We start from the raw sequence: 17,589 nt of genomic DNA, 5'->3' as shown, positions 1-17,589 counted from the left end.
CAAATCCCCTCAGTGAGCCTGGACTGCAACCCTCCCCCACATTTTACAGAGGAGGAAACTGAAACCTGTAACTGACTTCCCAAGGGCCCACAGCCTTAGAGGTGGGCCTGGGACTCCAGCTGAGGCCTGCCTGTCTCCAGAGGGGATGCCCTTGGCCATTAGGGATGTCAGACAGAGATGCAGCCAGGACCCTCCCGGGGCTGCTCTGCTTGTCAGAAGCCAGCACCATCTGGCTCCCTCAGGCCACCGAGCCAAATCGAGCAGCCACCTGCACTGCCCAGTCTTCCTCATCCTTCAGCCCACGGGCTCCCCTCTCCCTCCCCACAGCCCCCTAATCCTCTTTGTGGGGATCTGGTTCCAGGCTAAGCCCTGTGGGCAGGGACAGATGTTGCCAGAGGTCCCCTCACTTCCACCCCAGCGGAGGATGGAGGAGGTGGGGACCTTGCATGACATGTGGCCAGCCAGGCTGCCACGGTCTCCAGCACATTGCCCCGAGCCTGACCCTGTCTATCTAGGATGTGGGGACTCGAGAATGAATCAGAGAGTGGCCCTCGCCGGCCTGGATGGACCAGGAACTGGCTCTGCCTCGGTCCTCTTGTCCATGCGTTCATTCATGAACATTCACTGGGCTCTTGTTGGGGACCAGGCCCTGTGCTGGGCCCCGGAGGGACCCTTGTCAAGGGGCTGGCCTGCCAGGGGGAGCCTGACATTGAACCCACAAAGGAGCAAACAGACACATGCCAGAGCTCTGGGAGAAGGGGCAAGGGCACAGGGCAGGAAATGTCTCCTGAGGAGTTGACCTCTTTGGGAGGATGAGAGAGCAGGGTGCTCCAGGCAGAGGGAACTGCTAATGCAAAGGCCCTGAGGCTTGCTGTGTTCATGAACAGAAAGAAGGCTTAGGTGGCTGGAGCCCAGGGAAAGAAGCGTGTGAGATGAGGCAGAGGAAGGAAGTGGAAAGCAGCTAACGCAGGGCCCACAGGCCAAGCGAGAAGAGTCTGGGCATTATTTGGAGGGCAGTGGGGAGCCCTTGAAGGGTTGTCAGCAGGAGAGTGACAGGCTATGATTTGTATGGGGTCAGGAGCTCTGAAGGGAGCATCTTTGGAGGGCAGGATGGAGGGATCATGGAGGGCTTCCTGGAGGAGGGAGCCCAGGGAGGGCCTCATGGGATCTGGCTGAACAGAGAGGAATCCATGGCAGGGGAGGCTGTGTAGACAGTGCCCACTCTCCTGGGCCTCTGCTCCCTGCCTCCAGTGTAAGGCATGCACCTGGTGGAATGGCCCCCACTCCTGCAGCCTGGCCACGGCTGCAGAGACCTGAGTCTAGCTTCCTGAGTCAAGCTGCTGAGCCAGCAGCTTGAAGGGGCTTGGTGGGGGGTAGTGGGAATTGTCATAAACGACACTTCAATGCTCAGGGTATTTTCCCTAGGCACTGTCTGTTTGGATCCTTATAAAGACCCTTTGAGGTGGGCAGGGAGTCACCACTCCCATTTTACAAACAAGGCCACTGGGAGGGGGAGCAGCTTACCCTAGTCCCAGGCTGGTCCCACAGACTCCCTGGGAGCCTCTGGGCCCTGTTGCCAGTGCCCCCATTCCCCAGGCATCCTCAGCCCCAGCCCTGCTCCATGGAGAAGAACGGGATGCAGGAGGTAGATCCCAAGGGACCTAGGTGGAGCAAGACAGCTGTCCCCTCCCCACACGCGCGCACACACACCCTCCCTATCCAGGTGTCAGCCTGAGCCCTCCAGGTTGCTGCAATCCCCTGGGTGACCTCTGGAAGCAAACTCCAAATTCCTCTGGATCCGGCTTACTTTGAGGATATAAATTAAAAATCACTTAGCCTCGAGCAGCAAATGGACACATTTCTGTCATACTCGCTTCTAAGCAGCTCAGGCACAATTAAAGTGACCTCAGACCTGGCCCTGCCCTCCCGTCTGCTTCACATCTTGAGACTTAAGGATGCAGGAAGCACAGGACCCCCAGGCCCTGCCCCAGGGGGCGGCACAAGCCCCAGGCCACCACTTCCTCATCAGAAGCAGGCCCTTCCTCCTCCAGTAGTCGGGCAGAGTAGCCCCTCTGGGCACCCTCTCCCTCCCGTGAGCTTAGGGAACGGCAGAAGACAGAGGAGACAGTGGGAGAGCAGGTCCAGGAGGGAAATGGACCTCATTTCGTATCAGCAGGCCTCTCCTTCATCTCCCCAACGAGGACGCCCTGCAGCTTCAGAGGAAGTCAGAGTCAGAAAGACCTTTCGGGTCCCGCCCCCTGCCAGTAATGGAGACCCCTTCTCCAGCATTCCCCAGACAGCCTGTCCTCCTGCTTTGTGGCCAGCAGGCTGCACGCTTTTCAAGACAACTCAGTTGCTTTGTGGGACTAATGTAATTCACCACGTGACCTTAAGCAAGTCACCCGTCCTCTTTTTTTTTTTTTTAATTTTTTTTAAATTTTAGAGACAGTGTCTTGCTCTGTCATCCAGGCTGGAATGCAGTGGCACGATCATTGCTCACTGCAGCCTTGACCTCCTGGGCTTAAGCGATCCTCCTGCCTCAGCCTCCTGGGTAACTGGGACTACAGGTGCCTGCCACCATGCCAGGCCAATTTTTAAAATTTTTTTCTTAAAGGTGGGGCCTTGCTATGTTGCCCAGGATGGTCTCAAACTCCTGGGTTCAAATGATCCTCCCACCTCAGCCTCCTAAGTAGCTAGGTACCACAGGCCTACACCATCACACCAGACTAAAAAATTTTTTGCACAAATGGGGCTGGGCACGGTGGCTCATGCCTATAATCCCAAGCACACCTGAGGTCAGGAGTTCAAGACCAGCCTAGCCAACATGGTGAAACCCTGTCTCTACTAAAAGTACAAAAGAAAATTAGCTGGACGTGGTGGTGCATGCCTATAATCCCAGCTACTCGGGTAGCTGAGGTAGGAGAATTCCTTGAACTCAGGAGGCGGAGGTTGCACTGAGCTGAAATCGTGCCATTGCACTCCAGCCTGGGCAGCAGAGCGGGACTCTGTCTCAAAAAAAAAAAAAAGAAAAAAAAAATTTGTGTACCGATGAGATCTTGCTATGTTTGCCAGGCTGGTCTTGAACTCTTGGGTGTAAGCTGTCCTGCCTCAGCCTCCCAAAGTGCTGGGAATACAGGTGTGAGCCACCATACCCAGCCAAGTTCTCCGTCTTGTGTCTGGACTTTAGTTTCCCTATCTGTGGCATGAGGCTGGGTTCCCTGACCTGTGAGGTCCCCTGGCTCCAGGGGTCTAGGTGTCTGGCAGCCAGGATGACAGGGCAGCCTCAGGAGTGCTTCCCCCCTGCCACCCCCACCCCACTACCATGGGTCAAGCAGCAGTGCCTGGACAGCAAACAGAGGGTCACAGAGCCCCAGCCACTCACACTGGCCTTTATGGTGAGGGGTCCTTGCACCCCATAGGACCCCTCATCATGACCACTGGGGTGAGAACGGGCCTCTCTGAAAAACAAGCTGCACAGCTGAGCCCACGCTCCCACCACTGCCAGTCAGACCTTGCCTCACAGGACTTTCTGGGGGTCCTCAGGCTGGGCCAGAGGAACCCAGGGGATAGGAATGCATGAGGCACTCTAGGGTTATAGGATTTGATTCAGCTCACTCTGCCATACCTGTGCTCTGTGGCCTTGAGCAAGGTCCTGCCCTCTCTGGGCCTTGACTTCCTCATCAGTGAAAGGAGGCTATTGGAGCCAGTGACCCTTCTGAATGCTGGGGCACAGGGGACTTGGTGACAAGCAGAGACTCCCTGCTCCTCCACCCACCCGGTTGGCCCTTGCAGCCACCATATAGCACCAAGCCCCTCTAGCTCAAGTTAGCTAGTATTTTTTCCTTTTTAACTAGAGCAACAGGATTAGCCAGTATTGGCCAAACATGGGGACTTTTGCCTTCCTGCCCTGAACCCAGGGCCTGAGGGTCCTCAGTGCAGGTTGGAAGTTATGGCGTTAACCCTTTGTGGACTGAGAAAGAAGTCTTAGCACGGAAAGAGCCCAGAGTTTTCAGCTAGACTGCCTGGATCACATCCTGTCTGTGTCACTGACTAGCTTTGAGGTGTTGTTCAACCTCTTTCCTTATCTGTAAATCAGAGATAATAATAATAATAATAATACCTACCTCGTGGAACTGCTGGAAGAATTTGCACTTTGTTGCATACAAAGCATCTATGTACGTGGGAGCCAGCATTTTCACTGAAGCACTTGTAAGCATCAGTGTTTCCCATTGACAGCAACCTCACTACTGCACCAGTCAAAACAGGTCGCTCTGTGCTCACAGGCATCCACCTGAGGTTCTACAAAGAGGGTGGGCACGAGAGTCCATGTATGAACTGCAGTGGTCCCTCCAGCCCAGAACCTTCCTCCTCACTCTCTGGAGGAGAGTCTGTCTGCAGACTTGAAATATTCAACAGGCCATGAAGAGTTAGGGACCTCAGTTTTTCTATGTGAACAGTGAGACTTATGGTGAGGATGTCCCAGAGACTGGGACATGTAGAGGGTCAAACAGAGCCTGTGGGAAAGAGGCCTAAGGAGTGTGGAAGACTTCTGTGCCAGGGGCTTCTGTTTGCGGCAGAGACGCTGAGCAAACATCCTAACCTAACAACATCCTTTTCCCTCCCAACCTGGCTCCAACATTAGCCCTGCACAGAGGGGTGCAGGGAGGGCCACAGTCCCATTCCAAGAGTCACTGGTGATCCTGGGAAGGGGAACCCATTGGCTCCTCCTTGATTTAGCACAGGACATTCTCTGAGTCTCCAGTGTTGTTTTAAATTGGCCTAGGTAAGTGGTGTTCCCACCCCTTTTAGCCCCAGAGCCCCTTTCACAAATCCCTGAGATTTAAGGCAGGCGTGGGGAACGATTTTGTTGGATCTAGGGGCCAGGCCAAACCCCATGGCAGTCTGAGGCCCCTCCAGGCGCCTCTGGAGCAGGTGGTTCCTGGGGGCTTGGCAGCGGAGTCCCCCCTTTTTTAGAACCAGCCTACCACATCTGGGTGCTCTCCCTACTCAGCCATAGCCACCCCAGCTGCTTTCTAAATGACTCCATTTTCCAAGGTCCTTCCTTCTTAATAAATAAAGCTAATTTTGCTGCTATTAATGAGGAAGGCGGGTGTGAGGGAGCAGATCTGGGAGTCGTGCAACACCTGGGAATGGGTGGGGACAGAGTGAAGCCAGAGGGGCACGAGCTTGCAAAGCCATCCAAGGGTCCCCCCTGGAGTGCCCCGTCCCACACTGCCCTCCAGGGGACCGATGGCCCTCCCAGTCTGCCGCCTCTCACCCTGCCAGTCCCTACTTCTGAGATTTATAAGGAGATGGGTGGGACCTTCAGGCTCCAAACACGCCGCTGCTGTTATGGAAGCCCCCCATTTGCTGGGGCTTGAGGCTAGAGACAGACCCCAGGCTGAGCGTGGGAGTCCTGCGGTTTCTAGCTAAGGTTGAGGGGGCTGCAGGGTGCTTGGCACGCAGCAGCATTACAATGCCTGCCCCATCCCAGAAGCCTTAGTCAATTAAGCAGCTCTGACCTGAAGCCCTGTGGGAAGCAGCTTGTTCTAAATCACCGCTTTTTTTTTTTTTTTTTTGAGAAGGAGTCTTGCTGTTCTGCCCAGGCTGGAGTGCAGTGGTGCGATCTAGGCCCACTGCAACTTCCCCATCCCAGGTTCAAGCGATTCTCCTGCCTCAGCCTCCAGAATTGCTGGGATTACAGGCACCCGCCACCACACCCGGCTAACTTTTGTATTTTTAGGAGAGACGGGGTTTCACCATGTTGCCCAGGCTGGTCTCGTACTCTTGACCTCAAGTGATCCACCCGCCTCAGCCTCCCAAAGTGCTGGGATTATAGGTGTGAGCCACCGCACCTGACCTAAATCACTGCTTTAGATGAGGCGCATGCTGACTCGGAGGGGCAGGGCTGGGCCTAAGATTCTGCATTTGTAACAGGCCCCTGTGATGCTGATAGCCCTGGGGTAGGAGGGGCAGTGAGCCCTCCCCAGCAGTGGGTGCAGGAGCTCAGTGAGGGGTGGGGGAGTTCCTGAGGACCCAGGGCATGGAAGGGAGATGGAAGAGCCACACAGATGGAGCAGAGACCCTTAGGGCCATCCCTAAGGATGGTGGTACAGGATCCCCAGCCGACTTCTAGAATGTGGTCGAATCTGAGCCCTTGGAAGCGGCGGGGCCTATGGGTTTGGTGTCGGGCCCATCGTCAGCCTGGGAAACCCCTAAGGACGGGGCCAGGATCCCAGGGCCTGGCACGGAAGAAGTGTTCATCAGTATTTGCTGAGCAACTGAAGAAGGCACGGTGGACTCCCGGCTCTGCCTGATGGTGGGGTACTGCCTTAGCTTGCCCACCTCACCCACTTCACCTGCAAAACGGGCATATCCATTGGCTCTGGGCTCTGTGACTCACCTGCCCTCCTCCCCTCTTGCTGTCAGGTGGTCAGTCGGGTGGCAGCCCAGCAAGGCTTTGACCTGGACCTCGGCTACAGACTGCTGGCTGTGTGTGCTGCAAACCGAGACAAGTTCACCCCGAAGTCTGCCGGTAGGTGTCCGTGGGGGACTCCGCGATGTCATCAGGAGGTGGGGAGGGGAACTGACTATAAACCAGGCCTGTTTGCTGCCCCTGCCTTCTGGTGCCTCCATTTGTCTAGGTGTAGTGTGAACGAACCCCTGAGGAAGAGCAACTCATCCACCAAGCTGTGGGACCCACAGTTGGGGCTGTTCCGTGCCTCTCCCAGGGAGTATACTTGCCTCAGGGGTACTGCAGGGCCAGAGAGGCTCCCGAGGCACACCAAACCCAGCAGTAGGCACTGTGCTACAGGCAGGACCAGCATCAGCTCACTCCATCACCACAGTGACGCCTTGGCATAAGCACTGTGAGCTCCCCATTTGACAGATGAGGAAACTGAGGCACACAAACATTGAGGAGATTTCCCAAGGCCACACAGCTGGAAGGCAGCAGAGCAGGGATTTAAGCCTAGGCCTGTACTTCAGAGTCAGCATTCTTAACCTTTATACTCCACTACATTCCTTCATTCCCCAAAAACTGTTTAAAGTGAAACACAAAATTCAAAACAAAATGAATCAGTACACTCAGGGTTCCGTATTGCAACTTTGTCATCACCTGCGGTCTCCTGACCCTGCAGTAAGCAGGTGCCATGGAGAGTGCCAAGCAGCATTCTGTCTGGGAGGGCTTTGAGCACTTTAAAGATACAGTTTTATTACATTTCCCACCATCCTCATAACCTTGCTTAGGCCACAAGTGCCCTGCTAGCTTTAAGCCTGACAGACCTGTCACTTGCTAAGTGTGTGGTCTCTGAGCCTCAGCTGATCTTTCTGGGAAGGCAGGAATGATAAGGAGACCCCTGACTTCAGGGGTCATTGTAAGTGCTAGAAATACATAAAGTGCCTAGCACCATGTCTGGATATTGTTAATATTCCTTATGGAGTCAGGACAAGCAGTTGAAAAAGAAAAAAAGAAACAGTTATTTCCTTTGTATAACAATAAAACGGACGTTTTCACTGAATTCATCAGTCAGTTCTTTGGAGTGTATATAGACACAGCCTTCATGAAAACGTTGTAAGGACATCTCACAATGTGTTTCCATAAATCTGCTCAATTTATAATCTCTTGCGTGCGAGTTTGTGCCTCTTTCCATGTATGTTTCCAGTCTGCACACATGGATGGTGCTGCACACATAGATGTGTGGCGGCCTCATTAGCCAATAGCTACTCTGAGACCCTGGACGTGCCCGCCTGCATTGGGATATTGCTATCGTATTGAACTGCTTGCCAGAAAATGGTCTTGGAATCTCACAAGGGACATCTATTCCTGATGGAGTGTGCAGTTTTAATAATGACTTAAGTCAATACAACGTTGACAGGGTAGAAATGACTTATCAAAGACACGTACCTCTTAAGTGCCCGTTCTTAAGTGCAGGCACCCGGCAAGGGCTGAATTTACAAGAGCAACTAAACAGAAAGGGTCCTGCCTTAAGAAACTTACAGTCCAGAGCAGGGGCCACCAAGCTTTTTTCCATCAAAGGCCAGACAGGGGCTTTTGGGGGCTCTGTGAAAGCTGCCATAGATAGTACATAGAGGAGTGGGGTTGGCTGGTTCCACGAAAACTTTATTTATGAAAACAAGTGCTGTGTGCAGTGGCTCACACCTGTAATCCCAGCACTTTGGGAGGCTCAGGCAGGTGGGATCTCTTGAGTTCAGTAGTTCGAGACCAGCCTGGGTAACATGGCGAAACCCCATATCTACAAAAAAATACAAAAATTAGCCGGGTGTGGTGGTGCACGCCTGTGGTCCCAGCTGCTTGGGAGGCTGGGATGGGAGGATCACTTGAGCCTGGGATGTGGAGGTTGCAGTGAGTCAAGTTCGAGCCACTGCATTCCAGCCTGGGTGATAGAGTAAGAACCTGTCTCAGAACAACAACAACAACCAAGAAACAACAATAAAAAAGCCTAGTGATTAACTATACTTCTTGACCCCAGTCTAGAGGGAGAGGAAAACATTGATCAAATAATTAGAGGGGTGTGTGTGTGTGTCTGTGTAAGCTCAAGCTGTGGTAAGTGCCTTGAAGGAAAAGTGAAGGATGGCAAGGGGGTGTTGTTGAGGACAGACCACTCTGGGGTTGTAGCAGTCTTCCCCGAGACTCAAAGGTTGAGTAAGTGAAGAAAAAGAGAAAGAGCGTCTTTGCAGTTAAGGGGACAGCCTGTGCAAAGGTGTTGAGGTAGAAGGGGAGCATGCACGGCTTTTTGTCAGAACTAAGAGAAAGGCAGTGATTCTGGAGCCCAGAGGCAGGGGGTACATGGCAAAGGCGAGGCTGGAGAGGTCAGCAGCAGCGGAAACATTCAGGGCCTGTCTTGGAGGTCACGGTCTTTGTCCTGAGAGTAATGGGAACACGGTTAAATGCTCATTTTGTGACGACAGCTCGGGCTATAAAAGAACAGATTGCATGGGGGGTGGGGGGAGGTGGAGGCCCGCCTGGATGTAGGTGGCCAGTTGACAGATCACTGGGGAGGTCGGGGTGAGGGTGATGGTGGCTGGATCAGGAAGACGAGAGTGGAATGGAGACAGAGGGAAATTTAAGAGGCAAAACTATGCCACAGAGGGAGAAGCAGACCTGGAGAATGGGCTGTCCCAGGAGCCCGGTGCCTCCCCAGAGGAGCAGGAGAGACTCAGGTCTCTGTGCAGCCCCTCCACAAAGGGTCACTGAAACCCCTGCCCTGCTGGCATGTGCTGGGTGTTCTCATATGTGTTTTGGTGGTGCTGAGCTTTGTGAGACACGGAATGCTATCTACATTTATGGATGAAGAAATGGAAGCTCAGAGAGGTCCTATAACTTCCCTGAGGTCACCCAACTCATAAGTGATAGGCTGGAGCCTGAACTAGTCTCCTGGCTGCAGGCCCAGGGCTCTGCCTGCCCCATCACAGCAGGCCTGGGCAGCCCTCCATTTCCTTTGGAGAGAGCCCTTCATGCTGCTCAGGGGTCTCCATTAAGGCCTCTGAGTGGCATTCCCAGCATCACTTCTTCGCTTGAAACGGGGCTTTATTCTTTCCTCCATCTGCACCCCTGCTTGAACACAGCCTTTGTAATTTAGAAAGCCCTTTCCCATGCATTGTGTCTGTGAACTCACGTGACACTCTTGACACTACACAGGCTCCCAGGACATGAATTCTCAGTGTACCCATTCTGCAGCTGAGAACACTGAGGCACAGCAGTGCCTGTGGCTTGGCCATCTTCAAATTTCCTTATTAGGAGTCAAACCCTTGTCAGTGTCCACAGCCATGACTACCTTTCAAGGCCACCCATCCAGACATATGGGTTCTCGGGATCCCAGCCACCCCTTGCTTGCCCCATCTTCTGGAAAGGAAAGGGGGCCAGTCTGAGGGGGTAGCCTCTACCTGGTGGTTTTATTTGAGGGGTGAAGGGCCTGCCAGGAGCAGTCTGGGCCATAAGAGGGGTGGAGGCCGTGGGGAGCAGAGCTGGGACCCCAAGTCCCAGACATGGCACCAGCACCAGGCCTCCTCTTGGCCACCTCTCCGGGCTGTGGCCTCGTCTGTGAACAGCTGATTTGCCCACCTCATGGGCTGCCTGTGAGGATGCAATGGGACCCCCTAATCATGGGAGTGAGGAAGGGGCCCAGCTAATACCTGACGCACACTGGGGGCCAAGTAAATATGACCCTCTAGCCTTCCTCCCCTGCTTCCATGTGTCTGTCTCTTAGCCGATGTGGTGCCTAGCCTCTCTAAGGCCCTTTCTGTGGCAGCAAGCCTGTTTCCCACTGTCCTCTCTCCCCTTGGCTCTGTGGGTGTGGGTGACCTGCAGTGACCCTGCCCCTGGGCACAGCCCTGGTGTGCCTGTGTGGGGATGGCCACTCACACCTGCCCAGCCCACTCCCAGGGAGGCCTCTGCAGTTCCAGAACTCGCTCCAGCCCCCAAGCCTCTTCAGCCAGTCTGGGCCACCTGTCCACCCTCCTGCCTTTCCACACCTGTCTGACGTGCCTGTGCAGTTCTGACGTCCCAGGGCTCCCCGCTCCTTTCTTTCTTTGGTCTTGGGTGTCTGTAGGTCTGTCTCTGTGCAGCGGCCCCTGTCCATCTCTAGCTTCCCATGGCTTTCTCTGCCTTCCTGGGTTTCTCTGGGTCTCAGAATTTCTCCCTCTGTATGTCTGTGTGTATGGTGTGTGTGTGGCTGTGTATGTTTGTGTTGGGGAGAGTATGTGGCTTTGTATGTGGGTGTGTGCCTGTGTACATGTGCATGTCTCTGTGTGTGTCTGCATGGCTGTGTACATGTGTGTATCTGTGCATGCTGTGTGTGGCTGTGTACATGTACATGGCTGTGTCCATGGTGTGTGTATGTCTATGACGTATATGTACCTGTGTGCGCATAGTTGTGTACATGTGTGTATCTGCATGGTGTTTGTGCATGGCTGTGTATATGCACATGCCTATCTGTGTCTGCATGCATGTTATCTGTGCGTGGGTGCATGCCTGTGTGTGTTGCCCTGGCGCTGCATCCCCCGTCTGTCTCCCTTGTCAGGAGGCCAGGCCAGCCAAGGAGGGCCAGGATGAGATCATGCAGTGAGTGAGCTTGGAGCGGGGCTTTGTCAGGAGAGCTGGCGGTGAGCCGGCCGTGGTTCACGTGTGTGCATGTGCGTGCATGCATGCGTGCATGTGTGTGTGTGCGTGTGTGTCCTGGGAGAGTGCGCAGGAGGCGAGCACAGGCAGTCACTGCAGCAGCCGCCAGGCAGGCGGCTCCACGCGGCCCTGGACGCCCAGCCCCCAGCTCTTTGTTCTGGCGCAGCCTTTAGCCTCGGAGCGCGCTCACAGGAGCACGTGCGCGGGCGGGATCCTCCTCCTCACCAGGCCCCCTCCCTCCTCAGTACAGAAGGTCACCTGCCTGGCCCGGCATCCTGATGCTCCCTTGATTCTCCCCAGGCCAGGCCTTAGCATTGCCCCACCCCCACCTTCCATGCCAGCCCGAGGGGACTTGGCGGGCAGCGCTGAAATGTCAGCCTCCTCAGCACCGAGCAGTCCCATGCCTGCTGGCAACGTGGGCACCAAGCACCAGGCAGTCGCCATGTCGAGGTCCCCAAGAGCCTTCTGCCTGTCTTAGCTCCTGTCCATGCTTGAAGAAAGCCATATGGCCTCAGCTGACCCCGTGAGCAGCCAGTCACTTGAAATAATCAAATAGGGAGTGCCGGAGCCCAGGGCCCAGAGAAGGGGAGGACCCACCCCAAGTCCTAGCGAGGCAGGGCCAGAGTCCAGAAGAGAGCCCGAATGCCTGCTGCCTTCTTGCGCCCTTCCTGTCTCCCTGAGGCTGGCCTCACAGCTGTGGGCTCCCACCCTCATGCTATTGGCAGAGTCAAAACGCAGAGAGAGCGGCAGGTCCAGGAGGCCTTGGAGCTTCCGCAGGATGTCGTGAGACAGGTCGTCAGAACTCAGGAGAGTGGTGAGAACTGGAAGAACTGCCCCCACTGAGGAAGAAGCCAGCTTTCCTTAGGGATAAGTGGCTGGTGGCTGTCAATCAGAACACACAGACTGGCTGCTCATGGGCCAGATGTGGCCCACAGACTCCTGAGGTTGGACCACTCAATGTTTTGTTTTAATGCATACAAGTTGCCAGCAGTCACTGTTTAGGAAATTTGTACAATAGAGTCAAATGCCTGGCTTCCTTTGAGTGGGAATCTTGGACCCGCGTCCTCACAGCTGACTGGGACTGACTGGGTGGTGGTGGCTGACCTCTGGGACAGGCGTTGTACCCTCCCCATCCCTCTCTATTGTCTCACACCCCTGGCCTTCCCCATCGTTGGAAACCAGCCCTGTGGACATGAATGTTTCTGACCTCTGTTCCAAGGACACCCTCCCATCGCAACACAGCAGCCCGAGTCCTGGGTCCCATGCAGAGTGGATCACTTACTTTTTGTCCACAAACATCTCCTCAGCCTGGTTTCCCTGATGTTTTGACAGTCCCCAGAGGAACTGGCAGCCATGGGAAATGTCAGCAGATCACAGGAGGGGGGCTGAGACATGCCCTGGGCCACTGGCCAGCCTGGGAGGTAAAGAATCAGGAATGCAAAGGGGTCCCTGTCTCACCCTCCCTGTCTGTGGCCTGTGGTCCATGGAGAGAGTGCTTGGGAGAGTCTAGGTACTTCACTGGAGCTCTCAATCCCAGGGAGCTTCTGTAACAACTTGTGCTGCAGCCCCAGGGCTCAGAGAAAGACCCTGACCCCAAGGGCCTTGGAGAGTGCCCCAGCCTTCAGATTGTTGGGAGAGGCATAGGCGTCAGAGGCCAGCCAAGACATTTCTACCTCTTCTGCTCAGGACACCTTAAGCCAGGTCATAAACCACTGTTTCAACTTCTGTCTTTGGAAGCAAGCCCTCTTGCTCTCACCTGGCTGAATGGTGGACTCTCAGACCCCGTGGTGGTGGGGACATTCCTGGTCTCCTTTGGTGGCTTGACTCCGATCTCCCCCTCACACTTCCCTTGTGGCTACTCTCCACCCCTCTCTGCCTCTGCCCACCCCAGAACATGCAGCCGCCTTCCCGTTACTGGGAGGACAAATGGCCTTATTCAGGGACACCCTGCCAGAGCTGTCTCTCTAAGACAAAGCTTTGTGCAGCTCTGCGTGAAAAACAGCTCGCAGCCGCCCAGTGAGCAGGCAGGATTGGTGGGTGCAAATTGCAGGGGATTTGTTACCAGCTGCCGGTGCCCCAGAGACAGCAGGCAGGCGGGCCCTTGCCCTTGAAATGCCAGCCGCCTGGCAGGCTGGGGCACCTTTTCAAGGCCGGGACAGACTTCCTCCTGGACACCGGCCCCCACCCCCACATCCAAGCTCAGCAAAGCTGGGATGTTGGGGAGGGATTTGGCTTCCTTCCTCCTGCTGGGCTGTCTCCACCGCCCCGGTCAGGTGCCCCTAGAAAGGGCTCTGGATTTCATCACCCGGCCTCTTGGAACTGACTCATGGTCAGATCTGTTTAGTGGACGAAACCTGTTCACGCGCTCACCTCCCTCTGTTTCAGTGCCGTGGGAAAGGCAACTGGCGCTCTTATCAGCATGCCTATTAATAGAGGAGGAAACTGAGGCTCTGAGAGATGACACAGACCCAGGTCACATGGCTTCTGGTGCTGGAAGCAGGACTGATTTCCAGGATGGTCAGATCTGGAGCACAGGGAACCACCTCCCTCTGAATGACCCTGGGTGAACTAACTGGTGGGTGGCCTGGCCTGGCCTGGCCTGGGCCAGGGGCCCTGGCCTCCGTCCCCTCCCCCACCTCCCTGAGGGAATGAGGCCTGAGATCCGGTGGCCTCACTGTGCTCTTGGAGAAAAGGGATGGTTTATGGACACAGTGTTCCCAGGCCAAGAAATTGGGGGGAGGGGCAGCTGTGATGGTCCCTGGGGTTCCAGGAATGAGCAGTGGGGAGGGGCTCTGCCATGCCCAGAATGAGAAAGGGCAGATGTGGAAACAACTTCCAGGCTATTTCTACGGCCATTAAAATGAGGTCTCCAAAGAATGATGACTATGTGGGAATGCTTACGTGTAATATTAACTCTCTAGAAGGATAACAAAGTGCTAGACTTAGTATGATCCCAGCCAGGTGCAAAAACAAAATGTACATGTATTTAGGCACAGACACCAGAAGAGAATATACCAAAATGTCAACTTACAAGTAATGGCTCTATCTGGATGGGGCCGGAGGGTGACTCTTTTCTTTGTTTCCCACATTTTCTTCTTTCTGTTTTTAAGCAGAAGCAGCAGCAGTCATGGGTTTCTTCAGAGTTTGGTTGGAGTTGGCAGGGGCAGGGTGAGGAGAGCAGGCAGCTCCTGGCTGGCTCAGCAGTTTTCCTAGCACAGCCCTCTCTGGTTCCCCGAGAGCTCCAGGGGACAGACCTCTCATCTGGGGGATTAGCTCATCACTGGCCCCCCTGCCCACAGAGCGGGGGTGTACACAAGGACACCCTGGGCCGAGCCAGTGGGTACCTGCTTTCCAGGCCTGTCCAAAATGAGAGGGGAGCCTGGAGGATGGGACCCTAAGAAGGGCCTGCTTCTGTCACCAGGGCCCTCAGCAGCCCACCCCCTATGCCGCCCCACAGCCACCTGATTGGGACAGGGGATCTGCACAGTGAGTAGGAGTAGGGATTAACGAGGTCTGTAATAGGGGAAGGCCAGGCTGCTGCAGGCATTGCAACTAGATGATGTGTGTCTGAGTGTGGGTTCCCACAGGCAGAGCCTGCAGTGAGGATTCCAGTGCAAGTTGTTCCTTCAGGAGGATCCCAGAAAGCACTGATCGAGAAGTGGAGGAAATGAGATGGGGAAGGGAAGGAAGTCAGTGAAAAGAGTGGTTAGGAAGCATGTAACCTGCTGTGGACACCTGGGGCTCAGTCCTGCTGGGAGTGCTGGCAGCTAGAATGTGCCCTTTACCCACCTGAGAGGCGAGGAGGAGGAGGCATTTCTTCACCATCTCTCCACCATTATTGGGCAAGGTCAGCTTGAGGTCGGGGAGCAGGTGGATGAACCCTTGGCACTCGAGTTAGCAGAAAACGCCCAGGCAGAGTCCCGGTGCATGCAGTAAGCAGAGGCTGTGTAGAAGAGGCACCCACAGTGCCTGCAACGAGATGCTTTCCAGACTCAGTCACTGATATCACACCCTCATCATCTCTGCTGTATTTCAGTACCGCTTGTATTAAGATTGAGTTCTTATTATTTCTTAAAGGAAATTTTATATTGCTTCCTTAAATGGCAGATCAGTCTCCCTTACCATATTCAGAAACTGCCAAAATAAAGACAATAGAAACCATACCTTGTCTCCTAGTTTAGCTATAGGTGACTGCTCAGTGATGGAGGGTTAGCCAGTTCTCTGCTATTGAAAAAGGGAGGTGATGGCCGGATGCAGTGGCTCACCCCTGTAATCCTAGCACTTTGGGAGGCTGAGGTGGGAGGATCACTTGAGCCCAGGAGTTTGAGACCAGCCTGGGCATCATAGTGAGACATCTCTACAAAAAAATTTTTTTAATTAAAAAAAAAGGGGAGGTGAGGGGTGAAGGAGTTTAGGAAAGGCTTAAAGACCTGTGAGCACCAAACTACTGAGCCTCTCTTCTTAGAAACAACAGCATCCCAAAGATGGAAAGACAGCTGAGGTTGCAGTGGTTCTCCCACTGGGACCTGTGACTACCTAAGCAACCTGGGGGGCCATATCACCTAGACCACACTTGAGGGTGCCGTAGTTAAGAAGTGCAGCTCTGAAGGAGGCTCCGGGGCCCGGGGTAGGCTGTGCCCTGCCCAGCAGCCATCTCATCCTTAGTCTGTCCATCTACACCATTTCTCTGCCTTCACGGCTGCAGGAAGAATGATGAGGCCGTGGGTGTGAGAGTGCCTCTTAAAATAAAAAATACTAAACTGGAATTTTAAGGGCGAGGGATGATAAGCTTCTTGTGCCAGGCCCACCCCATGCTAAGCACAGGGCCTACAAACACATATACATGCAATACACACAGTCCCTTCTCTCCTGGTTTGAAATAAGTGAATGTTCCCATTCTGTGGGTGGGAGATGGCAGTAACCATGCAGGCCACACAGCCCTTCACCCTCCCTTCCATGTCCAACCCTGTGACTCCTCCAGATGAGCTTGTTCCCATTTTAAGGGAAAAATGGAGGCTCTGAGGGGTGGGGAGGTGGTCTCGGCAAGGGCAGAAGTGGGACCAGAGCTCTGGCCAGGCCATCCCTGCAGGTCACCAGGGACTCAGTGGTGCCCCCGAGGAGCTGGAACAGCTTCTCTGGAGATGCAGGGCCACAGGTATCACCATGCCTGCCTTCCCGAGCCTTCCTGCATCTGCCTCTAGCCACCCTACCCACCGGTGCACCCAGGACAGGGTCCTGCCGAAACAACCTCCACCAGCACTGCCCCAGGTTGCCCTGAGGATGCCATGGCTGCCCAAGGAGTTAATAAAGCCATTGGCAGCAATTAATTCTGTAGAGGAAAGAGCCAGGTAAGAGGATCAAGGAAGCCAGAGCTTTGGTTTTAAGATGGAGCTTAGCATTCTCACCCCCAAAGGAGGGATTTCAGGGGATTCGAGGGTGTGAGAGTGAAATGGAGCAGGGCCTCAGCAGAAGGCGGGCAGGCTGGTTGTGAAACGTTTTAACCAAGTGTTGCAAGCCACAGCCTTGTAAATACCTTGTAAATACCAAAGTATGTACCTTCTGGGTTAGACAGACAGATAGGCATTAATGACAGTACGGTTATCATTAGTTTTGCCTCTTTAGACATACAGAGCCAGGACAGGTCGGGGAAGGGCATCTGGATTAGGAAAAGATCTGATTCCTAGCCCCTTTCAGTCATGATGCAACCAACATAAAGTTCTGCATTTTCTCTGTAATAGGCACTGCCTTGAGTATCCATGAACTCACTTGTCCCACATGGTGATCCCAGGTACTCATGTCTGCCCCATTTTACAGAGAGGAAACTGAAGTTTAGATAAATTAAATAATTTGACCAGGGCTTTCCGGCCAAAAAGAGCCAGAATTGTGATCCAAACAAGAATATTCAACCCCAAAGCCACCAGCTGCCCCTGCTCTTTATGAACAGGTTAAAATGAAGTCCTGGGAAAGACACAGCAATGATTTGAGAGCTGCCAAAGATCACCTGAACTGCTTGCAAGTGGAGGCCTTAAGTGTTTGACAATGATTTGTCCTTGCTGGTAGGTTAAACACCCTCCCATCTTTGGGCTCATTCAACAGTCAGGGGTCCCATGGATGATGAATAGCAGAGAGGCTGGGTCAGCCCCAATTTCAAATATTTTTTCCAGAAGCCATTCAGCTGTTTCATAGAGAAGAGTGGTCATTAAAAAGCATGGATTCTGGAGCAGCCTGTCTGGGTGTGAATCCCGCCCAGCCCCCTAATCACCAGTTCTGAGACCTTGGAAGAGTCAGTTAACTCCTTTGTGCCATGGTTCTCTCGTTTGACAAAAGGGGATTATAATAATGCCTACATCGTAGGCTTTAAGTGAGTTAAGGTCTATACAGTGCTTGGAACAGGGCCAGGTGTATAGGACATGCTGTATGTGCATGAGAAATTTTATTCCAGCGTGTTG

General features: G+C 54.0%; 1 protein-coding gene across 6 annotated transcripts in view; it reads left to right on the top strand.

Annotated features, from left to right (window-relative positions):
- The window catches only part of ZMIZ1 (zinc finger MIZ-type containing 1), a 245,837-nt gene that overhangs the window by 140,855 nt on the left and 87,393 nt on the right, over nucleotides 1-17,589 (top strand). For all 6 annotated transcript variants that reach the window (XM_054522404.2, XM_024253583.3, XM_063727598.1 and 3 more), the window contains one exon: nucleotides 6,430-6,535. In XM_054522404.2, coding sequence (XP_054378379.2) covers nucleotides 6,430-6,535 — 106 coding nt within the window. The remainder of the gene's footprint in view (nucleotides 1-6,429; nucleotides 6,536-17,589) is intronic.

The sequence above is a fragment of the Pongo abelii genome, chromosome 8, assembly GCF_028885655.2.
Source record: "Pongo abelii isolate AG06213 chromosome 8, NHGRI_mPonAbe1-v2.0_pri, whole genome shotgun sequence".
Classification (NCBI taxonomy): Eukaryota; Metazoa; Chordata; class Mammalia; order Primates; family Hominidae; genus Pongo; species Pongo abelii.
The sequence above is the reverse complement of the archived record's forward strand: the minus strand, read 5'-3'. Positions and strand labels throughout refer to the sequence as shown.